Source organism: Parasteatoda tepidariorum, chromosome 4, assembly GCF_982258835.1.
Source record: "Parasteatoda tepidariorum strain Cologne lab strain chromosome 4, Ptep-v5.0, whole genome shotgun sequence".
NCBI lineage: Eukaryota > Metazoa > Arthropoda > Arachnida > Araneae > Theridiidae > Parasteatoda > Parasteatoda tepidariorum.
In genome coordinates this window covers 107958265-107984662 of record NC_141758.1, presented here as the reverse complement: position 1 = coordinate 107984662, position 26398 = coordinate 107958265, and the positions used below count along the sequence as shown (strand labels likewise).

Below are 26398 nucleotides of genomic sequence, written 5' to 3'. Positions count from 1 at the left end.
AGAATCCGTGCTTTTCGTAAATATGGGTAATGGATGTTGAAGCTACGTGATATGGAGTCTTCACTAAATATTTTATCGTTAAGGAAGGTCTTTTAAAAAATACTTTACCTTAAAAAAATAACACGTCACAATACTTTTTATTTTCATATAACTATTTTTGTTAATATTTCTCAATATTTCCCTTAAAAAAATAAGCTTTTTCTTTTGCAAAACGACTACAGATAGGATACTTTACGTCGTAACGCAGCATGGCGGGCTATTGGCGACGGCCCTGGGGAGGATGATCCCAGCCATTGTAATTTTGATCCTCTGCTTTGGTTGCCCGAAGTGCGAAGTCGAGCACTTTAACGTAGAACTGTTTAACGAGGACCGATGCCGCGCTCCCTCGGTTCCTACGCTGGCTGATCAAAGTGGTCACGCATCAGCTTACTGACCGCAGCCATTGAGGCCTGACTTCGGTGTTCCATTGGTCACCGTGTCGTTACGATCAGTCCACTACGGGACAAACGACAACAGGACCCTAATGGAAATGATCTGATTTTAATCTTGTTTGAGATTCGCAAGTTATTTCATACTTTCACTAAAACAGCACCTTTCAGCTCAAATTCATAATGACTCCTATTTTTTGTTTGCATCGACGATAAAATATTTTGAAAAATTCGGCACAAAAACTCATTTTTCTTGAATTAAAAAAGCCTACTTTTCTATTTATTTAGATTTCTGGCCATTACGCAATTTTTAGATTTATGGTAGGTTGAAGCAATCTGAAAAATTCGATCAAAAAAACTGACGAAAGTTTTAAGATTAATTTTCTTTAATGCGTAATATCTAAAATTATTTTAATGGATTTTTCTGCACTTAGTTCAAACCTCGATTATTTTAGGATAATTCCAACCACTAAATATATATTTATTACTTTTTCATTATTAAACAAAATATGACGTTCGAAAGTTTTTTTTAAATTGTATGTTTTTCAAACTTCTACATTTAATTTTCTCTCAATCGTAGTAGTTGATCAGAATCGGTTATAAGCAATCAAACGTCACAAAAGTCGCATTTTTAAATCTTTATTTTTCTAGAACTAATTCCACCAATTTTCGATTTTCTCACTTAAAATTCCATTGCGTTAAATGAAGGAAATGTTTCTTAAACCTTGTAATTAGAAATTTTTTTTCTCATTTTCAAGGAAAATAATGATTAAAAAATGAAATTATTAATTATTAATGTTATTTTTGTTATTTTTTAATTTTTGCATGAAACTATATTTAGATAATCGAATTTTGTAATTGTTATGAATAAATTTTAGATCTTATAGATCATTATACAGATATTTGGAAACATAAATTATTTAAGGAAACGCAAATAATACATTATGTAAAGTTTTTCATAAAAAAAAAAATTTCCGATAATAAGTAAAGTTTAATAGTAAAATGCTGTAATTTATAAATCGGTTCTAAGCGCATTATAATTAATTAAAATGCGAAGATGTCCCAAAATTGTCTAATTAGTTATTAATTACACAAATTAAAAATTATTGCCTCCATTTTTAAAAGTATATTTGTTAAAAAAAATGTATTACATTTATGAATTGTATTTCAATTTTTTTTCGTGACATAAACTTTGTAAAACGTGAATATAAAATTATACAATGTGTAAAATTTATTAAACACTACGTCGATTTAATTTTATTTAAAAAATATTCTTCGACCTATTTCAGAATTGAAAAAAATTTGATGGAAGTTATTAAATAAATTAAGAACATTTTCAGTCAATCTAATGTTTATCTTATCCAATCAATCATGCGAAGAAATTCTAATAAAAATAAATCAACAAACAATTCCATGAAATGTGAGAACTATTTTTTATAACTTTCTTAAGTTTTACGAAACTCCGAGGGATGGCGCTACATGTCCATTTTAGGCTTTCTGCTACATTTTGTCCCGTTAGCTTGAAATGAAAGTCTGGAAGAAATTTTCACGACGACAAATCATGTTTCGACATTGTGATTAAGACATATTAATCTGATATTTGTTTATTAGGTAAAAAAATTCTTTTGGGATTATTATAAATTTAAAAATCTCAGCAACTTATTTTTCCTTTTATTTATTACAATTAATTGTTTCAGACTATAATATTTTATTAATTAAAGGAGAGGTTCCGGGTTCCCGCCATCCGGTGACGTCATGTCCCAAAATGAAAACGACGGAGCATGAGTTTGTTGTGTCCAAAATAAAAGACCCCATGTGAGTTTGGAAGTGTTAAAAAGTATAATGGAACGAAGGATGACAACATATATTTATGGACCAAGCACAAATATCGTTTGAAACCGAGGATTCTGTAAGTGTTTCACTAATTTAATCAGTTTTAGTACAAATGCCCTTTTCCCCACTTATGTATGGCAGTAGGCTTAGAATTTAAACACCGTTAACAATTGTTTTCCCTTATATGTAAACACCGCGATGGTGTAATCTATTAATTCAACGCTTAATTTTATCTATTTTCTTACGTAAGAGCACGATATATTGTAAAAATTACAATTTTTATTTTAAACCTGTCATGTATTAGCTTATCATAACAAAATCTTATCTTTATATTTATAATGTAGTTTCTAGATGTTAGATTGCTATCAGGATAAGAAATTAGCTAAGCATGTCATCAGTAGATCGTTTGTAAAAAATAGCAATCATCTAATAAGTATATAACATATTTAATGAGTTCGTTTATTTTCGTATGAATTGTTTACATCTTTGAAAGGGACTTGTTATGGTACAAAATTGTCCGAACTTAATTTCAATGTTTACAAGTAAATTATTTGAACTTTAAAATATTTATGAATCTGCAATCATTCATATATTTACTAGAAATTAGTTTCGAAATGCATTTTTTAATGGATAAAAAAAATTAATGAAATAGCTGGATTTTAGATTGCTATCAGTATAGGTATAAGATATTAGCTATGCATGCTATTATTAGATCTTAGAAGAAAAAAAAAAAAAAAAACACTTATCCAACAAGTGTATGTATATTATAAGTACATTGTTTTTCGTGTAGTTTTGTTTTTATTACTTATTTTGAATTGTTATTTTTATTCTGAATTTATATTCTGAAATAGTTTTTATGAAAGTCACAACTTTGGTAGGGTTATGGTACAAAAGTGTGCTATCTTACAGAAAAGAATCCAGACTTCCGGATTTTTTGGTAAATGCGATCTGGAAGTCCAAGGTCCAGAAGTTTCATGAAATTATTGATTATGTTTATGTATAGAATTTTTATTGTATTATTTAGAAATATTAGAACTCGAATTTATACTTGGCATCTCTTTCATTTAATATTTTTTCTGATAGAATAATAAATGAATTAATGATAAAAGTAAACTTATAAATGATTATTTATTTAAATTATGCTGCATATAATTTATTTAGAATTTCATGTTTTGCAAATATCAATGATTTAAATTTACAGACATTACTTTTTTGAAATGTGGTATTAATGATTTTACGGGGATATTTCCGTATCATGATCTGACGCGGCAACTACAATCGCCAAGGAGTCTTATAGATTTCTAACTTGCAAAATTTTTTTAAAAAATATGTAAATGTTTCCCCGAGGCTAACTACTAGCTATACCTTTCGAGTTAGACACTTTCTGTGATGTTTTTTTTTTAGTTTCCGAGACTTGGCAATTATTCTGCTACAGATCGTAATGCGGAAATCTCCCCTATTTCACTTTAAAAAAATTTTGAGTTTGGCTCAAAATTACCCCTGAATAACTCTGTATATTATGAGTACATTGTTAACCGTAAAGTCTTTTTTTTTTAATTATTTATTTTGAATTGATATTTTTTATTCTGAATTGATATTTTTTACGAAAGTTACAACTTTGGTAAGGTTATGGTACAAATGTGTGCTGTCTTACTAACAACATGTAAATTATTTTAGTTTAGAAAATGTATTAGGCTGTGATAGTTATTACATTTTCTGAAAAATTGTTTCAACAGGGTTTCTTACATGGGGAGGCAGTATTAGTGTTGCTAAAAATCATTGTTTATGTCTCGTGTGAATGATATTGTGATAAAGGGTGACAACTTAATTTAGTAAGATCTTACTATTTCAAATTATAGTTGCTGTAATATCTTAAGACATTTTGGGGCACATAAATTATGAAAATTTAGTCTTTGATCGAAAAAAACCAATAATTATTATTGATGACTGCTATTGATCTCTGACCTGTTTATATGCAGGGTATCTACACACCTGGAAAGTCAAAAAGTCATGGATTTAGGTCACTGAAAAATCTAATTTTTAAAATGGAATTTACCCCCCCCCCTCCCTATTTTATGGTGTGCCAAGTATCTGATCAATATCACAATCATATTTTATTAAAATATAGAATGTTTTTATCATGTTCATTGAAATTTATGGTGTTTCATAAAATGAAAGAAAAAACATCATTTCTAGAGTGAATTATCTTTTAAACTTCTGTGATTTCGGAATTTTTGTTATTATTATTTTTATTTTATTTTATCAATTTAAAATTCTAGCTGAAGCAAGCCGGGCATTGGGGAGTTTTTTTATTCCGAAATGAGAACAAAAAAATCAGGCGTATTTCTTCCTTTCCGATAAACAAGAAAAGTATCTTTAGAATATAGTTCTGCAGAAAAAACGGGGAAGAAATTGTTTGCTTTTGTATTTTTTCAGCTGTTTCTTTTGCTTCAACTCTTTCTTTACTGTTTTTTACAAATCTATAAATTTGAACATCAGAGTATAACAGTTTTGGTTATACCTATCATTTCAATATAATGTTATTACAATGCATTTTTAAATTTGTTCTGCTTTTGTCGGGAGAAAATAGTAACTTCGTTAAGTCATGAAAAGTTCTTGGAATTAGTCCTGAAAAGTCATGAATTTGAAAATCTAAAATGTAGCAGATATTGTACAGTACAGAACTCGTTATCCGGAAATCGGAAAACCAAAAAACCGGAACGAAATTCGATAAATATTCCCGTCATTTAAAAAAAAAAATTTTTTTTCCTCATAAGATTTTAGGATTTTTTTTTCTTTTTTGAAAGATGTTCACCTTACCATCATTTTGGAAATAATCATTAGTGTATTACTTCATCGTTTTTTCTTCCTTTTAAGATAATTTCCAAAAAATTGTATTTTTTAGTTGGGTTTAACAATGAAAAAACGTTTTTTTTGTAGCGATTCAGAAAATTGGAAAAATCAGTTATCCGGAATAGCGATGGTCCCGATCGTTCCGGATAATCGGTTCTCTACTGTATTTGCCAAAACTGAATTTTGATTGGGAAAAAATCTCTTAACTCAACTGTTTTTACTGATCAATGACGTGTTTAAGGGCACAATATTAACAGTGGTCTAACTATTGAAATTTGATTCAGACCATCATAAAATAGTTATGGGTGGTGATCCATAGGATGGCCAATCCATGTAATGATATGGTATGCTGACATTTTTTGTTTTTCAGTTTCATGTTTTGCTATGTGTTTTTGACACAAAATAGCATATATCATCATAATTATGGGGATATTTCCATATCATGATCTGTTGTGCATTTATTATCATCAAGGTGCCAATTAGATTTTAAACTTGTAAATTTTTTTAAAATAACTATGTAGATACTTGCATGGGGTTAGCTACAAATTATACCTTTGGAGTTGGACCCTTTCTTTGATGATGCTGGTCCATTTTTGTGATGTCTTTCATGGGCCGCTGTCCAAAGTTGCCAAGACTTGGTGTTTATTCTACCACATATGGAAATCTCCCCTTTATTGTGATATTACACATTCTCTGTATTATTATTTTTCATTAAAGTTAACTTTTTTTGAACAGGAAAATCCAATAAGGACACACCAACAAACCAGTGAAAATGTGCATAGATTGTATTAGTAATACTTTTTAAAAATAAGTCCTTTGGATCATTGATGAACTTTCCTTGAATTTTATCAATGTGTTAACGATATCTTTTTTAATAATGTAATTTATAGTGGTTGAATTCTATTCATTTATGAACTGTTACGTCTAGAAATCGTTTGAATTTTTTTAAAATGTTAAAAAATTTATTGTCAAAAAAATATTTATTACAGCATTAAATCACAAGATTGTATGAAATAATCTTCAAGCATTTATCAACAGGGACCCAGGCCTAAAAAACTTTAGGTGCTCCAATTCTGCTCGTAGATAAATGCTAATGTTCCGACAATTTTACTGAATATCATGGTCATGGTGCATAGCGTTGTTAAAAAGTACTTAAAGGTGCTTTTTTTCACTTTTCCTTTTTTAAAAGCTCTTAAAGGTGCTTTTTTTATTTTATGGTTTTAAAAATTGCTGAATTTTTCTGTTTTGAAAATGAGATTTCCGCCATGCCCATGCATTATTTTCACATTGTTCTATTCAATGCTTTCACAATTAATTAAATTACAGTGTGTTTCAGTGTACTGTTGGTCCGTAGAGTAAGAATGCTTATTTACATATGCTACTGTCGTTTTAAATGTTTGATGAAATACTTGGGGGTTCACATGTGTGTATACTGAACTGACCTGAGTTAGGTGAGATTCTTGCACTCTTATGTGCTACATTTTGCAAGATATTTTCAATTTCAGGCTTCATGTTCCACCCTCTGAAATCGAACAGAAAAATCTATCGATATTTTTATGGTGGCTAATATAATCAAGGCGAGTTCTTTGTCAGAAATTAGATATTTTATCATGGAAAGTCTTATTACAGAATTATTTATTACAGTCTTATTACAGAATTATTTATTACAGTCTTATTACAGAATTATTTATTACAGTCTTATTACAGAATGTAAAGTCTTATCTAAAATTATTTTGCCTTTTGTTAATCTATGTAGTGCTTAAAAATATTTTTTGAGTGCTTGAAAAGTATAAAGAAAGGTTTTTATTCTTTGTTGAAAGATTTGGCTATTCACCCTGTATATTTATGTGGTTTAGTAACGTAACATAATCATCAATGTGCAGTAAATACAAATTTAATTCAGAGTTAATTGTTCATTTTTAAGAAAAGAGTTGAATTCAATAAATCCTTGTTCATAATTGTTCTTAAATCATTATTAAAGTATATTGATAATAATAATAATAAAACAACTTTCTACAGCAACTTGGCTAATGGGTAAAGCCACCACAAGACGACAGACCACTCGAATGCCCTATACGCAATAGGAAGACGATGAAATTTTTAGAGCCTTGGAGTTTAAGAACATTTAGAGCTCCAAGGAAAACACAGCTCCAGCTTTACGGTACTGTCTACTTAGCAGTAATGCGAATTTGAACTACAAATAGATCTGTGATAGTGACCGGGCAAATTCTTTATCTCTTTATCCCAGGGCCGGATTAACCTATAGGCACACTAGGCACGTGCCTAGGGCCTACGAAAAACTTACGAGAAAAAAAATTTTTGACAAAAATAATTTAGCTTTAAAAACAAGTGTATTTTGCACAAAATTATGAAGATACAAATAAAAATATAATATTTTTCGGTAATAAATTATTTTGCAGAATCTTATGATCTAATATATTACTTTTTTGGATTCAACGAAATCTTGTATTATGCTGTCGAATTCTAAACTACGCAAAATGTCGTATTCAATGGACATAAGTGCGAGCGATGCCAAACGATCTTAATTCATTGGTGAACGCAAATAATTTTTTATCAATTTTAATCTAGAGAAAGATTTTTCTCCTTCTGCATTTGATCCAAGAATCGACAAATATATTCTTAATGCAATGTGAACGTTAGGAAAAGTGTTCACAATTTTATCTTTAATTTGAGCCTTCAACATTTCTTGTGCAGATTTATGTTCATACAAATTTGAAAATAGTAAAAATTCATCTTCAAAGTTTTCCTCTAAATCGGATGAGTAAACTATAATTGTTGACTATAATTTATGATCCTGAAAAATATATATAAAAAACATTGGCATTGACTAACATTTTATTAAAATAGTATTAAATCATTTTTTTTATTAGTAAACATTTAACCTACCTTGCAAATTTATTTATAAATAATTTCAAAAGATTTACTTTTGACCCCATAAGCAGAATTTTTTCAAATGTTCTGCAACAGGACTTATTAATTTATACAAATGTTGTGCAAGCATTTCACAGCGAAAAAAAGTCAACTTTACATTAAAATACTATATTTTCATTTATTAAAAAACAGGATCATACACAGATACACTACATTATTTTTTTAAACCAAAGCAAACATTCTTGATTTTTTCAATCACTTTTGAAGTACAAAATTTTGTTATTGACGATGATGATGATGAATTATTAATAAAATGCCTATGATATGAATGTCCGAACATTAAAATAAGGACTGCCTTAAAAAACTTTCTAAGGGACAAGTGCCCAGATGGTGCACCATTTGCAAACACAAACATTCACTGGTCTGTTGTTTTAGCAACTTTTTCACCTCCATCGAAAGCATTTGGTCTTCTAGAAACAACTCTGTTGTTAATCGTGGATCCCCACGATTCACAAATTGTTTCTGAAATGAGAATGGAAATATAGAAAGTCATAAACTTTATGAAATTGGAAATCTCTGAATTTAATTCTTTTACGGCTTGCTTTAGAAGCTCTCTTGATAATCGATTTCTCCTGCTGTCTGCTGAAAACTGATACACCCATTTTATAAAAATGTTATGGCTGAAAGCTAATTTATTAATTTCCTCCTCAGAATGGCAAAGATATGAGAGAGGGAGATTATTGATAAATGTGCTGAAATTTGTGAGGGTGTCAAATGTTCCTCTTCTAACGCAAAATCATTCCTGAGCAAATAGCAAGTGGAAAAAGCTAAAGAGAATTTTATTCAAGATACAAATTGTTCTGCAGGATTTCGTTTGTTCTGCGACGTACGTCACAGTTTTAGGCACTTTCTGCTTCTGGGCTTTTGACAATGTTAATTTCCTTCACTTAGTTATCATAGTAGTATCATGAAAACTATGAAGCTATTTGTAGTATAAATATTTCTTGTAATTAATCTCACTATCAATTTCACTGTTTTCTTTGCTGGTTTGTTGTTGTATTGTTGACGTGAAGTGTTTACATAGTTATCGATCGAACTAGTCATAATGGTATTATCGATATCAACTGCAATATCGGCAGTATGTCGGTATTGTAGATAAAGATCGATAAAGAAATTTGTAAATTAAAATCCATATTAATAAAAATGTTAAAAAAAATATGCAAGAAAATTTTAGCATATATTTTGAAAAGAGGGGAGGAGTAAGGGAAGGGGGGCAGGGCCCAAAAACGGCTATGCCTAGGGCCTACGAAAGGTATAATCCGGCTTTGCTTTATCCATATATTAATTCATGCGTATTCATCAAGATTCCATCAATTGATTAACAGTACAAAGAATTGCATTTAGAATCAAGGATTTTAATTAGAACTGATCAAAGAAAAGCACCAATGAAAAATTTTCTTTAAAGTTTGATCTAATTCTGTCATCATAAATCTGCTAGAGTAGACTATTGTTTTTATTATTTTTTTAATGGAGAATTGCACATCCCAGAGGATGCAACATAATTTAGTTTTTGCTTCCCTGGTACGATTTTTAGCATGCTTGACACACTATAACATGTGAACAGAATTGTTAAAGCGTTCTTTGTGATATCTGGAATATTGCATTTCTAGAGTAATAATTATTCCAAAAGGCTGTTCCTTTTAAGATCCAGAGTGGATTTTACATTTATTGAGTGTATAAGTTTACTTCTGAATTTGAACTAGGTAACAAGCAATATAATTTTTTTTTATTTTAGTTACTTTTTATTAAATAATTAAAAAAATTTATCCCATGTAAAACTAAAATTAATTAATTAAATTCAATTAATGAATTAATATTTTAAAAAAAATGTATTAACATCAGGTGTCATCCACTAAACGCTTAAAGTTAGTCATTTTATTTTGATTTGAAAAGCGTGATTTGAATGCATTTTTTATAAATGCATGTTCTCTTCATAAATTATTAAATGTATAGTTAGTATTTAAAAATGTTTTTTTTTTTTTTTTTGAAGAATTATCTTTTTTATCAGCATCTTACTTTGAATAATTTCGTAATGGTAACTGAAATACAGGATATCTGCTCACCTGGAAAGTCATGGATTTCGGTCGCCGAAAAATTTAATTTTTAAAATGGGGTTTAGCCCCACCCCCAATTTCATGGTGTTCCGAATATCTGCATTTGTAACAAAACCCCCACTCACAGTCATATTTTATTAAAATATAAAATGTTTTTATTATGTTTTTTTTTTTAAATTATAGTGTTCTTTCAAAAAATGAAAGAAAAAACATTTCTAGAGCGAATTATCTTTTAAACTTCTGTGATTTCAGAATTTTTGTTATTATTTTTTATTTTATCAATTTAAAATTCTAGCTGAAGCAGTCATTGGCATTTTTTTTTTTTTTATTATTATTATTCCGAAATGAGAACAGAAAAGTCAGGAGTATTTCTTTCCTTTCCGGTGAACAAGAAAAGTATCTTTGGAATATAATTCTGCAGAAGAAAAGAATCATTTTGTATTTTTTTCCCCAGCTGTTTTATTGCTTCAACTCTTTCTTTACTCTGTTTTTCAAATTTAAATTCTATAAATATGAAGATGCAGAGTATAACTGTTTGGTTATACCAGGGATGGGCAAACTTTTTTGGTCGAGAGCCAAAAATTGGAAAAGTTTGGTTGGCTCAGTAAAAATTTCTTAAAAAAAAAAAAAAAAAAAAAACGATATATAATTTTTTATATAAATATTTAATGAGATGAATGAAATTGTGATTTCATTTTAATGAAAGTTCCGTATATTGAGGTTCTAAGTGAGATGTACTTATTTTAAGGAACGAGGGTAAATGTTTGTCTGTTAGTCTACTTCTGAAATGATTTTTTCTAAGGTTCATAAGATGAAAACACTTGTTCACATAAGTAAAATGAAGCAAACATAGTACCGATTTTCTGGGCATGAAATATTAAATTAGGGAAACCAGCTTTTGGTAATGATTTGTAAAACTCAATTTTTGGCATATTTAAAAGCAACTGCTTCAGATGGCACCAATCTACGGCTATTCTATGAAGAGCTTTCAACATTTTACCAATTGAAGCTGTCTGTGCTACTAGCTATTTACATCAATTTTTGTTTTGTAGAACAAAAATTAGAGAAAGTTAAAAGGTCATCAGTAGTTTGTTAAAAAAGAAAGATTAAAAATAACTTTGAACAAAGTAGACAAGAAAATGGATGTATATTGTTTATTTTCGCCACGGATCAGCAAGTTAAAATTCTATCCGCGGGCCGTAGTTTGCTCATCCCTGGGTTATACCTATCATTTTAATGTTATTACAATGCTTTTTTAAACTTACTGTTGTGTTTTTGTCGGTGAAAATAGTAACTTCGTGAAATCATGAAAAATCCTTGGAATTAGTCATGGAAAGTCATGAATTTGAAATTCTAAAATGTAGCAGATACCCTAGAAATATTAAATTATTAATAGATTGGGGCGAGATATAATTAAAGGTTTCTAAAATTATTGCTGGTGAAAAAAATATACTGTCGGTACCATTTTAATTCTTCCACAGAACCCTTAGAACATTATTTAGGCACCACTGATATAGACATTTATTTAACTAGGGAAGGAAGCTCTCCTGAGCAGGATCGTTTCAAAGACAGGTTGAGTGTGCCATCCTTCTTAAGCAGGGTGCCTAGCGTTTTTAAAGGTGCTTATTTTCGACTTTTGAAATCCCTTTAAAGTGCTTTTTTTCATTGGGGCTTTTTAAAAAGTGCTAATTGTTCCCTTTTCCAAAATGAAATTTTTCCTTTTCCATATTGATTTTCTCTACGAATTATGCAAAAAGACAAAGTTCACATTGTACTATTCAGCTATATCACGATTCATTCAACTCTAATCTATTTCGGCGCATTGTCGATTCGTAGCACGTGAAAACGCCATTCGTTTTAATTGATTCAAAATTTCATGATTTTTAGCAATTGTCAAAAACAATGCCAAAAGTTTTTTTTTTTTTTTTTTTTTTTGACACGATTGTTAAAACCAGATAAAACAGTCAATTGTCAAAAACTTTCCAACCCTGCATATCTATATTTTTAAAGTGCTTAAAAATATTTTTTGAGTGCTAGAAAAGTGCCTAAATGGTGCTTATTTTTTGTTGAATAATTTGGCTACGCAACCTTTTTTAACACAAAGGACAGAACACTGATTTCTTTTTGTTTCAGAACATTAAATCATAATATTCATGCTCCTCGGGAAGAAATAGGAAGAAAAAAAGGACCGTGGAAATTTGAATGTGGCATAAAAAAATTGAGAAATATAAAAATTTGACCTAAAAGCTGGAAGAAATTCTAGTTTTCCTTTCATAATTAAAAGGTTTTCTTTTTCGAAAGAAAAATTTTCTTCCAAAAAGTTGTAATTTTAAATATATCAACAGATGCGATATATTTGCTTTAGGTTGCTTGTGGCAGTCAATGCTGCCCTCTACAAATTGCCATCTTGGATTTTTGGTTAAAATCGTTGCCTTTTTATATTGTGTTTTAACATCGTAAACCTTAGTTTTGATTACTATTTTGACAGATAATACAGCTTTCTCTAAGAAGAAGAGAAAACGATTTTCTAGATTGCCTCTATCGCAATTGAGCGACACATTTGAAACCACCTGAAATGTTTGCTTAAACCATGTGGTTAAAACTCTCAAAAACTGGTTTATGTTTAATACCTGCCAACCTTGGTTATAGTTATCCTAAATAAAATAGTTTCTAATCGAGAGAGAAAAAAAGTTAAAAACAAAATTATAAATACAATTGAAATCTAATGTTTTTTCTTAAATTATATATATTTTAAAGTTTAAATCCAGGTTTGTTTCGTATTTTAAGCGTCTTCCGAAAAATAATTTTGTATTTGAAAGAAACTTATTTAATTTGTTTAATTAATCTTGAGGTAAATGACCTCTATTCAAAATCAGTTTCTTTCATCGTCTACTATCTTCCATGGTGTGGTATGTTGCCTGAGCTATAAAACGATTTGCTTCTTCATGTTCTGGCTAACTAATTAGCGCTGAAAAGTCATAAAGAAGCTTACGAGCAAGCGCAAAACTTACAAACGGAATGTTACTTAAAATTGCGAATCTCGGCGATTACCACCAATTCAACAGAAAGTTAAGTATGTGTACGTTTTTAGGATATACCCGTCCGTATGACGAAAATTTGTCATTTCACAATCTATGGCCAGTAGGCCGGGATAGCCTGGTCGGTAGGGCGCTGGGCCCATATCCAAGAGGTCGTGGGTTCGATCCTCGCCGGCCGTAAATGGTAACTGATGCACGTTAAATCTGTCGAGTCTCAAAGTCCTCCATGTTCCCACAACAAATCAATACCTCTGGGGGTACTGATCCAGGAGTTTCCTTGTCTTCTGGATTAGTTCAAAATTACAAGGCTACGGAGTTGAACGTTAGTAGTCGTAAACCCATGAAGTTGGGTCAGCTGTTCAACGACGGTTATAAAATAAAATATAAAATCTATGGCCAGTAGCCAAATTGCAAAAATTCGTCATTTGTCTGTTGCAGTAAATAATTATCAATAAATACATAAAAATCTTGCGTGATCAATGACGGTCTAAATAATAATAATGGCTCTCACAAGTTGATTATCTCAAATTTAATGTCAAACCTAACCGTCATGTTTGAGCCATTCACAGCAATCTCTTAATAAGGAGTCGTGGTGGCTCAACGGATAGATCACCCTTCTCCCAATGAGGTAACCACCAAGATTTGATTCATAGCAATGGCTGCTAGATACGAATTCTGTTCCCGGCTCGCACCAAGCACAGTGCTAACGTTAAATATCCTCAGTAGTGGAGAAGTTATGGGTTAGATCTCCCTTTCTGTGTCTAGCAATAGGATGCTTTCCTCATCATGTAGCGCAAATTCAGTTTCATTCCATGATAAAGCTCTCTATGGTGGCTAGTTTGTTCTGATGCTTGATCCACAAGTTTTCTTGTCTTATGAATTGAGTTAAAAATTACAAAGCTACAGAGTTGAACGTAGTCGAAAGCCCAAAATCGGAGCGGCTGTTTGACGCTGGATATAAAATGTCCCAGTAAGAAGTATATTTCAGTGAGATCAGCCTCTCAGCGCTAACGGGAGGACCAGGCTAACTTTCTATAAGGAATCAGAATCGAACCTTGTCCCAGGACGAAGAACTTGAATTACCTGTGCTGATTAAATGCTTCTGGTTAATATTTTTTTAAACTTAAACCTGCAATTAAAAGAATTATTTACATATATCGATAACTATTGGAAAGACTTTCGAAGAAGGTTCATGTCCCGTAGTCTTTTATGTAATCCATCATTCATAAATCTGTACCAGAAATGCTAATAAGCCCATGTCCAACTAAACAGATACTGGGGCATCACATAGATTAATTCAATATAGCGGAAATCGAACCCTCTACCTCTGTTCTTCAAACGTATGAAGAAATGACAATAACCTCTCGACTATGGGGTTTAAGTTGGATGTCGCTTCAATTTTGCACTCGCATGTGATTTTGTTCAGGGCACGGATCATCTCATTGTTACTGAGTGACGTAATATTTATGCGAGCTAACTTCAAAAATTGATTAGCTAAGTTTTTAAACATCTCAACTCCACGAATTTCGGGAGGTGTTTGAAAATCCCATTTAATTTCACTGTGTCGTTTCGAAATATTCTGGTGCTTGTGTGTTTTTAAATATATGACTGAGATATCTCTGAAAATGCCCTCAAATTTAGATAAATATTCTGGAATATCGCGCTTGTCGGATGCCGATGACTACGTGGATTTCATTCATGATTATTGTGAGTATTGCGTCAATTATAATTTATAATCGATTCTTTCAAATTCACGTTTATTTCTGTTGTATTTCGTTTTTAAGTTGCAACAGCATTTTTAATGCTTCAAATGTCTTGATTTATTGTTTTTCTTTCCTTTATTTCAACGCATCACGATTTTTATACTTTGTGTCGCATTTCCGTATGCGTTTTTATGTATTGCTTATTTTTTATTGCGTTTTTCTTTTGCTGAAATAATTTTGTTAGTAAGCTCAACTTTATCTTTGCGTAACTTTATCGCAAATTTGTGCCATAATAGAGTGATTTTTTTATCGCTTTATTTTTTCACTAATGATTATAATGTGTGAAAATCTTAAAAACAAAAATTTAGCTTATGAATGAAGTTGTTTGATTTAAATACAAATTAATTTTTCATTCTGAGACATATTTAAATGCGTATTTATTATGCGTATTAAAATTTGAGTTGTATTTGAAATAGAATTTTAGCATTCTGGTTTCCGTATTAAGTTTCCCATAGTTATGCTTGAAATTGCATGTGTTCTTCTAGATTAGTCTTCTTCTAGAAAGTCCTGTTTTTGTGAAATAGCGAAAAGTCTGATGATAATAGTTTGAAAATTAGGTGTTTTGAACCTGTGGTCCACCCAGTTTATAATTCCTGCTTAGTGAATTTTTTCAAAATTTACTCATGATTTTCTGAATCCAAAGTTAACCTAGAATTGCATATTTTCTGCCAAGATTCTGTTTTTGTGAAGAAAAAAAAACTAAGTATTTTAAAAAGTTTATTTCTAAATTATGAATTAGACTCCATTTTTCGAAAGAATTTCGTAGAGTCCATTTAAAAAAATTAATTACTTTATTCAGAAATATTTTGTGTCTGTTTCGTTTTTAAGGTAAATTACTTTAAGAAATTCAAATTTAAGTTAAACTACGTTGTGAAGGGTCCGTTTTTAAAGTATAATTTGTGACTTCATTTTTACGATAAAAAATTAATCCACATTTATTTCTATGGTTTTTTTGCCGTCAGTATAAAATTGAGTCATAAAGGTATTGCTTTCTTGCAAAATATTTTTGTATCCCAAATTTAAAAGTATTTACCTGTGATATTAATTTTTCCTATTTTAGTCTATTAATATGTTTTTTATTTTGTTTTCTAAATTAAGAGTTTAAAAAAAAAGGAGTTTATTTTACGATATTACCTTATCGCGCTACATTTTAGGATAAATTTATTTTATTCGGTGTTTTAGTGTTCACAACAGTTTTAGTGTCAATTTTGGTATAAAATGCATTTATATGCTTTTATAAATCACTGTTAAAGAGATTCGTTATGATTTATAACTTCGCAATCTGCTTTATGCATAACGTGATGCACTCATTATTTGTGTTTAAAGCGAAAATATTAAATTATGGTTAAAAATTCACGAAATTTGTTGACTATGTATGCTTAATATTATTTGAAAAAATCACGAAGCAACATTAATTATGTTTACTAACAGAATTTAATAGAATCATACGAAATCCTTTTATACTATTTGCTATATATATATTTATAAATGATAATTAAAAATCGAATTTTTGGGGGGCTACAAAATGTTCGAATCGGTAACTTTTGGAGCTCCCATTCGCTACTTTTTAATCTTGAAGTCCTGGCAACACTGCTCACAGTCTTAAATGTGTGCTGAGTTACAATCCATCGGCTGAATGTTAGCATTATTTTCGTCTTTTAAAATTTCTCTTGAGTCGGAATCTTTGCTGAATTTTATTAAAAAATTTAAGTGGACTTAATATCATTTGGTCACACAAATAGTTTGTTGATAAGTCCTTTTGTTAATCTTCATTCAGAAATTTTTTCAGTCCTCTGTAATCCCTTTCATCTCCTAAAATAAAAAGGACATACTGTCTGAGTCCCATAATTGTCTTACTAGCCACCTACATTATTTATATCTAAATAGTTGTACCCGTTTGAGAATGATATAGTGACCTACTTTTTCTTGAGCATTGTTTGGACTGACCACACGAAGTCCGTCTGTTTGCTTTTTAAGATCCTTTCAAACCGGTCTTTCTTTTTTGATAATCTCGTTTCCGGCTTAGCCGCAAGAATTCTCTTATTATTCAACTTATTAATATCAACCAGTTTGTCATAACTTATGTTCCGTTTCGGTGCTTATTATGTCTCAAATTAATGTTTATTTTAAAATTGATGGAGATTTAAATCACAAATTTGTATTTTATCTTCGGATTATTATTATTTTTTTTTTAAACTCAAGGAACGTTGAATCTGGTATTTTCTGTTTTAAAAAACGTTACGTCTAAATTTTTTGAAATGATTTACAAGAAACTTAATTTGCTGCAGGTGTCAAATTTAAACAAAAACTTTTTGCTTTTTCACGAATTTAATTCTTTTTATTTAGTAGTTAACCAGAAATTTATATTATACGCATTTCAAAGGACAGGTTGCATAGCGTTTTGAAAAAGTACTTAAGGATGCCTATTTTTCATTTAGGTTTCTTAAAAGCCCTTAAAAGTTTTTTTTTTTTTTTTTTTTTTTTTTTTTTTTTTTTTTTTAAATTCGTGGTTTGTAAAAAGGGTTTAATTTTCTATCTTTTAAAAAAAGTTTTTTTTTTTCCGTGTCGATTGTCATTCTAAATTACAAAAAATACATGATTTTCACTATTTTCTCTGCAATTTTCATCAGGAATTAGTTATTTTATCATTATTATGTAAAGCATTTGAAAATATTTTTCAATTTTATTGATTTTATGTTTATAAATTAAGAACTTTAAACAATAGGAAAATTTTTTTTGTTGCTGCACAGATTCTAATTATGATTTTTTTTTTTTTTTTTTTTTTGAAAGGTGATTAAAAATATTTTTTGAGTGTTTGAAAGGTACTTATTTTTTGTTTAAAAGTCTGGCTTCGTGCCCTGAAGTAATTTTAATTTATCCTAAAATACTAGCTGAATGAAATGTTCAAAGGTCTTCATCCTATGGATTTCATGAGGGAGAGGGGGGGGGGGGCAAATATGAGTTCCTGAACCTTCTAGCACCATTTTTTCGTGACAGATTGACAGGCTGCATAGCGTTTTTAAAAAGTGCTTAAAGGTGCTTATTTTCGATTTTTAAAAGCCTTTAAAGGTGTTTTTTCATTGAGTGTTTTTAAAAAGTGCTTAATTTTCCCTTTTTCAAAATGAGATTTTTCCTTTTCTGTGTTGATTTTCGCTTCGAATTATGCAAAAAGACACAGTTCACACTGTTCTGTTCAACGTTTTCATAATTAATAAGCGTCCGTAGTGTATGAAAACGCCATTCGTTCTACACTATTAAAAATTTCCTGATTTTTGACAATTGTCAAAAACAATGCCAAAAGAATTTTTTTTATACGACTGTTAAAACAAGAAAAAACTGTCAGTTGTCAAAAACTTTCCAATCCTGCCTAATTATATTTTTTTAAGGTGCTTAAAAATAATTTTTGAGCGCTAGAAAAGTGCTAAAAGGTGCTTATTTTTTGTTGAATAATTCGGCTACGCAACCTGATTAAGCATATGGAACTAGTAAGTTTAAAAAATTGTAATTGAAGTAAAACTTATTGCAAATGGAGAATATTAGCGAGTTATTAAACTGACTGCGATTGTTACCCAATCAGGGATACGAAATTGTATCGGTACACTTTGATTAGAAAACTGCTGGCAGTTCTATTTTTTTTTTTTAGGTGACTTGTTTTGGGGCATTGAGTAGGAAACATTTTATGTCGCGGGATTTGAGCGGGGATTTATGGAATACATAAAATTTTATTTTTATCACCAAACACTTACCGTAACGATCTGTATATTTTAGCAGCTGTATATTTTATCGTAAAACGTATGACGTTAAAAATATATTTCAAACGATGTAAAGCTCTTTTTTTTTTTATTTCAATGCTTGTAATTTTTTTTTTTTTATCTAGACCAAATTTTTTCCTCTTAAATGGTTTTTAAAAAATACCGGCTTTTAGTGTTTAATTGGGGTTTTGAATTGAGGTATTATAAGTTCTTGTTAAAAGTTACGACCAAAGATTTCAGACCGGCTTTCAAAGATTTTGAGGAGGTACGTACCCTCCATATACGGAGTTTTCGTAGTTTCAGAAAGTATTTCTTCCAGTGGTCACAAGGAAGTTAATGTATTATTTTAATAAAATAAAAGATTCAAAGTTTTGTCTATTTCTACATATAATTAATTTAAATAGGTATATTAAAAGCCAGGCAGAGGACTCGTCATTCTTTAAACAGGGTGCGTAGCTTTTTTAAAAAGTGTTTAAAGGTGCTCTTTCAGTGCGTAATTTTCCCTTTTTGAAAATGAGATTTTTTTTTCTTTACCATGACGATTTTTCGCCACGTATTATACAAAAGCGTGCTTTTTATATTGTTCTATCTAACATTTTTACAATTCATTCAACAACAATCCATTTCAGCTTACCGTCGGTACATAACTAACATATTAAAGCTCCGATAATTTTACATGTATGATGAAATACTTGCGAGTCTGCATGTGCTTTTACTGAGCTGTGTTCGGCGAGATTATTGCAACTCTGCTGCAGTTGACAAAATATTCTCTATTTCAGACTTCATTTTCCATCCTTTGATATCGAGTCGAAAAATCTCGTGATCATTTTATAATGGCTTAATATAATTAAGGAAAGAGTTATGTCAAGAGTTAAGTCTTTGAAAATTATTTTGCGTTTTGTTAACGTGTGTAGTGCTTAAAAATATTTTTGAGTGCTTAAACAATACTTAAAAGGTGCTTATTTTTTGTTGAAAGATTTGGTTGCGCGCCCTGATATAGTTTTGATATCGTCAAGGTTGGAGAAACTTTTTTCTTCACAAAAAAACAATTTTTCGATTTATTTGTCCCTTAGATACTATTATATAACTAAATTTTATTACCACAAATAGCATTGATTTTACATTATTTAGGTTTGTGGAACCACGTTTCAAACTAATAACAAGCACTTGTTTTCAGATAGATTTCCAAATAATTATTCGTTGATGTCGCTTTTTTAAGCCTTCCACATTTATAATTGTGTTAACCCAATAAAACAATATGAATAGTAAAGGACTTGCAATTAACTCCCAGTGTAACTTGTTTTTCATTTAATTAGATACAAGTTTCAATCGTTTCCTGATCGCTATTAGCAGAATTATCGTCAGTTTATAGCCGAAACGAATATCAGAATTTCGACTACGGAAGTGCTGAAAGCTCATCAGGTCTACGAGCAGAATTTTACTTCATATTATCACCACAGATCGTCAACCAACATTTTGACTCACTTGTGTGTTCGAGTTTTATTTAGAGCTCTGTGAAAATGACCATAAAAAAATTTTCGTGACTCAAAAATTTTGATCACTTTCCTACTCAACCACCAGAGTGCATAAATTTCAAATGGATCCAGCAAAGTTTAACTCCAATCGAAATTTTGACTATTTTGCCATGTCAACAAATTAACACTTAGCATGTCGTCAAAAACTACTTTTTTTTCAAGAAAACTAAGGGACACATTAATTTTTTTAACGTTACAGAATTCTTACAGAAAGATTTTTCTTTTGAAAAGTAAAAAATCTTAGTTTTCTTTTCTACAGAAATTTACACGTAATATTTGAAGCATGAATTTAGATAATCACTTTTTGATGTACTTAATTTACGCCGATAGTATCGTAAATCTATGTAATGTTTGATTGTATTTTCGACAGTTATTGCTATTGATTTCCACGTGTTTTTTAAATTTCTCCATGGATTTCAAACAATATGGAAAATTCGAATCGTGCATTTGAGTATTTTTTTTTAAATAGTTTTTAAATCCGATATTTTTTATGCGATATTACAATTACAGTGGAGCATCGTTTATACGACGATCACTTATACGACGTTTACATTTATACGACGTTTTAGTGTGGTCCCAAATCATTCCTATTCATTTTAATGTAAAAATATATCGTTTATACGACGCACAGAATCGGTTATACGTCGATTTTTATATTTTGTTCTTTATTTAATTTTTTATTTTTTCTTGTGTATTTTAAAAAAGGGTGGAATTTGCCAACATGAATGATACAGAAAAGGGTGTCAGCAAGAATGCTTGGATGACGACCGTAATTTTTACTAGATGGCTGAAAAAACTAGACAATGTTATGAAGAGGAAAAAACGAAAAATGTTGCTATTCATCGACCAATGTCCAGCTCACCCATCGATACTAATTATTTTGGAAATTGTAAAAGCTCTCTTTTTTCCTGAAAATTGCACAAGTGCGCTTCAGCCATTAGATTTGGCCGTGATTAGAAATTTAAAATTGCATCATAGAAAGCAGTAACTTCAACTCGCTATTCAAAACATTGTAGAGAATAATAGCAAGAAAATATAATTAAAGGTAACATACATTCAAATGGCTCACTGCAATTTTTCTCCTTTGGTTATTTGTTTGTTTTGCTTTGTCTAATTTAGAAACTTATGTAAATCAACACGTTAAACATTAAAATTAACTGAAAACAGAGTTAGTTTCAGTTTTAGAAGTAAAAATCGATTATACGACGTTATCGTTTATACGACGTTTTTCGATGGTCCCTTCGGCGTCGTATAAACGATGCTCCACTGTATTTGTTATACATTTGAGTATCCCCTTTTTGAGGAGTCCAATTCGCGTGATTTTATCGCGGATCTTTTATTTTTCGATAGCTCGGATTTCATGATTTTTAATTATTATTTTATTGTGATGATTATTTACAAAATGCGAAGAAGCAAATAATTTGTGCGTAACCCCCCTCCCCTCTTAACAAAATTCGAGAATATCACCCATAATATTAGAATAAAAAAATATTACATGTTCAATTAAAAAAATTACTTGTTTTTTGTAAACACAGCACTTTAGCTAATTATTTATTAAAGTAGTGATTATTAATAGTTAATTAGTAGTTAATTAAATTAGTTACAAAAATGTTATTGTTAAAAGTATCTTGCAGAAAGATATTAGTGATAGACAGTTTTGTCGCTGATATTTATATATATAGTTAGATATATATTTATATATATAGTTAGATATAATAAAATGAGTTTGTCATCTGTATTCGCCTTAAGAACAATTTTTAGAAATTTTATTATCGTAAGATGTTCTAGACTACTTTCCACCTATTGTAGAAATTTTGATGCTGTTGTTTTGACTAATTTGATCGTAACACTCGCCTAAGGTAATCATATGTATTATCTCGCTGAATTGGTTTGTTTACCCTGCCTTCAATCTTGGGAATTGTTGAGAAGGAAATATCACATGCTGCTCAGTATCAATGCAAATAATTTCTTCCATAAGGAAAACTCTCCGCCTCATTAAACGAATGGTTCGCTTTCAATTGTTTTCATCGCCGCCGACGACTTACTTCGACCTTGGATTAGTCCTAAGAAAGTTAGAATACCAAAAAGGTAGACGGTGACGTTCTCGTGTCCTCATACTTCCAGCTACTGAAAACAGAAACCTACACAAAGCTATGAAAACGAGAACGAAACTTTCTTCCCCCAAATTCATTTCCTTCTAATTGGTGGGACCGACCGTTAACTCCACCTCCTGAATCACATGGTCCCCTCCGCTTCTTTTCCCACAACATTTCTGCAAACGATTCCTCTCTGCTTCGGAAAAACAGAAGCACGTGCTTATGTGCCTCTTCGGATGCCATTTTTTCACTTGTAAAAAAAACTAATTTCTTTGTTTTAATACGCGGGAGTGGAATGGAGTTGTGATTGAGTGTCAAATTGTGTTTCGGATTACGTCTGCTGGATGCTCGCAGCCATGCAGCTGTTGCATGGCCTTGGTCTCAACACCTACCTAACTGCCGGCCGAGGTGAGTTGTTTGTGTGTGACGAAATTTACGTTTCGGAAAACAATAGTTTTTTTTTTTCTTTCTTTCATAACAATCTCTTCGAATAGTCTTTGAAGATAAACAGGCCTCCATCAATAATATAAGTGTTGGGGTGACATGTAGTGGCAAGAGATTCCTGAACAATGAATGCCACTTCGAAATAAGAAATTATAGGTTTTATCTATATTGTTTTTGTTTTATAAAAATGGACTTTCAATATAGTATTCAAAGATCTAAAAATTTCGAGATCTAGTTTACTGTGTTTTTGCCCAAAGGAATTATTTTACGCCGCTCAAAGCGTTGTTTATTTATCTGCTTTTTCTAGTCGAAGAAATAATATCGAATATGTGTTCTCAGGAATATTCGGTGTCGTCCGAATTAAGTCAGATATTCACTATGAATTTAAATTTTTTGCTAGCAGAAGATTTATTGATCTGAGGAGTTAAAAATCGCTCTCTTATAAATCTAAACAATGAATGCCGCTTTAAAATAAGAAATTATAGGTTTGATTTATTGTGTAATTTAAGAATTGAATTTATTGTATTCAAGGGTCTAAAATTTTCTAGTTCTATATTTTTTACTGTACTAGTTTGAATCAATTTTTTTTTTTTTTTTTTTTTGGTAGAAGTTACCTTTTTATATTTAAATAAATACCGAATGTTTGTTCCTATCAAATTGGATAAGAAATTTTCAAGGAATATATCTGAGAGTTGGATGGTCAGGAATTACAAAATTATTTAGCTTTTGAAACATACTCTATTACATAAAAAAATGTGAAACTTAACATTGAATTCTGGACTTGGCCAATTATTATTTTTCTCCAAAAATTTATCAGTTTTCAACAGGGTTGGGTTTTTGACGTCAAAAAGTTGTTTTTGACATGACAAGGGTATAATACTGGTTTAAACCGTCAAAAACCCGTCAAAAATGTCAAAAACTGAAGTTTGCCAAGAAAATATATAAACTTCAAAACTACCAACAGTTGCCATGCATTAGATTGAAATTTAATTACACTATAGGTAATCAGCAGGTTTTAAAATATTTTTTAATTAAAATTAAGGTAAAATAACAGATTTAAAATCTCAGAAATTCATATTCAAATGCATGTGCAGAAAAATTTTGCACAAAAGTTGTTTAAATATTCATATTTAAAAAAATTGTTTTTTTTTTTTTTTTTTTTTTTTTTTTTTTTTTTTTTTTTTGATACTTAAGAAAATTAAAAGTTTATTACTATGCATTTTTGACATATAAGGAACATATAACTAATATTTATAAGGAACTTACAAGTTATGTTGTATAAATTCAAACTTGATACAAGTGTATAAAATTTTTTTTTTTTTAATGTTATACCGAATATCTTTATTATCCAGTATGTTAATTTGAATTTAAAAGTAGTTATATTTATGAATAATGATAAATATAATTCATATTGTTTATTATATTTATTTATAATTATTACACTTATCATTTTAAAACAATTTTTATCTCTTAATTTTTTTTTCTCCACTTGTATTAAGAATACAAATAATGCATATCTTGAAAGCAAGAAGTAATTATTCAACAGCTGAATATTTAGATATTCAACAAAACTATATCGTATTCAGCAAAATGAAATTCACAAGTATTTGGATAAACTAAATTTTCAGCATAGTAAATGAATAGGCTGAATATACTGTAAATTGACACTAACTACTCTGTGTATTTAACAGAAAGCACTTAAATTTGTATTGTCTTATGTTAAAAAGATTATTAAGAAGATTTAAAAGAATATTAAAAAGATTTTTCTTTAAAAGAAGATGTCTAATGTACAAAACTGCTAATGTTTATCTTTAAAAATGTCTAATTTTTAGTATAATCTATACTATACGCTAAATTTGGTTATAAATAAATTTCTTAATAATATCACTGCAGATTTTCAATAACACATGAAAATGAATACATAATATTACAAAAGATGTGAGTTTTAAGTACAAGATTTTGGTTACTATTCAAAATATAAGTGTTTCTTCAAAATTTTAAATTTATTTTTTCTAGAACATATTTAGAAACACTATCCTTTATAAAAAATACATAAATTTTACGTATTAATTAAATTTCACATATGAATATAGGTTTTTGACATTTTCGACATTTTTGACAGTGAGGTTTTTGACGTGACGGTTTAAACCATGGTTTAAACTGTCAAAAACTGTCACATGTCAAAAACCTGCCAACCCTGGTTTTCAATTGAAAAGCTCATGGCAATATAGTACTGAGGCACCCTTTTTTCCTGAGTGACTTTTAAAAACTGTTCCATAGTATTATTCCCAGATTGATGTTTGACGGGTTTTCTGTATTTCTAACAAACATATTACCTGCATGGAAAATTGTGGTTAATGCAAGATGGGCAAAAAATTGAAAGCATGGCATTACAAAATAACCTCTTGCACTTTAAGATCACAATATCCACACATGACCTATAACGTCAGCTCCAGCTAATCGTTTATAAGAAAAATGGTGTAAAGTTTCGTCACATTCGGCAGAATCTTAACTAACATGAAGCTGATTAAATACAGCCCAGTATAGCAGCACATCGAATTTGTTGAAATATTCTTCCTAGTATTTTACTTTTATTATTTATGCATATTATTGTAACCGTTATATATTTTTGTTTTGTGTACCTGTCAACTTCGATGCATCATTAGTTTATGTTCTAGATGGCTTTGTGCCTGTCTTTGTGTTAAGTAAAAAATATGTAGTGAAAGATTAGAAATCTTTGTGAAAGAATATAGAGAATTGATACTTAACGGAATTGGTTTACTAGAAAAATAGTGGGAATAACAGTTGCTAACATAAACAATAGCCACGTTTCAGCAACCAATCAGGATCGGGATACCCACACTACGTTACTTGCAGTTATCCCATAATGCGAAAATGTCCAGTTTCATTTCAAGCTATCTTGCTAAATTCTATCCATTTTCGAGCTAACTTTCGCAAAATATGTCTCAGATTTAATACTTACATTGAACATTATTTAAAGAGATTTTCTTTTTCCCTCAACATCATTTAGGACAAGAAAATGTTGACATGCATCAATTTCCCGAGAAAGAATCCTTTTATAAATCGAATTTCGAAAATTTAATATAAGTTTTATTTGAATTGAGCATTTCCAAAATTACGCCAATAACCCATCTTACAACGCCATGGAGGCTCTAATGCAGTGATTCTCAACCACTGTGCCGCGGCACTTTTGTGTGACGCCAAATTCTTAAAATGTGCCGCCAAATATTAGAAATGATACAATAAAAATTATAATACTTTTTTTTATTTCGAGTAAAGTTTAAAGTAAAGAAAAGTGTATATTATATATAATATTATATATACATACATAATATTGTGTGTGTATATATATATATATATATATATATATATATATATATATATTATAATTTTTCCGGTCTTTAACCGCGAGAAAATCTTTGATTGTCTTGTCTCTGACAATCTTAAAGTAAGTTGAAATAAGGAGGAAGCGTTTAAATTGTCAATGGCAATTTTAAAAATTGTCGAAATAAGTAGAAAACTTAATGGCCATTAAAATTATTAAATAACAAAAGAAAGAAAGAAAGCTAAATATGACTTTCAAACGGAAATTAAAGCTAATCATTAAAGTAAGCTATGCAATTAATAGT

General features: G+C 29.9%; 1 protein-coding gene across 4 annotated transcripts in view; it reads left to right on the top strand.

The window, feature by feature from the left end:
• Positions 1–1904: 1904 nt before the first annotated feature.
• Positions 1905–26398, top strand: part of smg (sterile alpha motif domain containing protein 4 smaug) — a 77280-nt gene continuing 52786 nt past the window's right edge. The window contains exons 1-2 of one of the 4 annotated variants that reach the window (XM_016055532.4): positions 1905–2039; positions 2150–2337. Coding sequence is in view for 2 of the 4 variants with exons in the window: in XM_016055530.5 (XP_015911016.1) it covers positions 14763–14865 (103 nt within the window). In the remaining 2 variants the exon portion in view is untranslated. Of the gene's footprint in view, positions 2040–2125; positions 2338–14560; positions 14866–22456; positions 22713–26398 lie in introns of those variants that run through there. The other 3 variants (XM_043050979.3, XM_016055530.5, XM_016055531.4) reach the window with 3 other exon arrangements.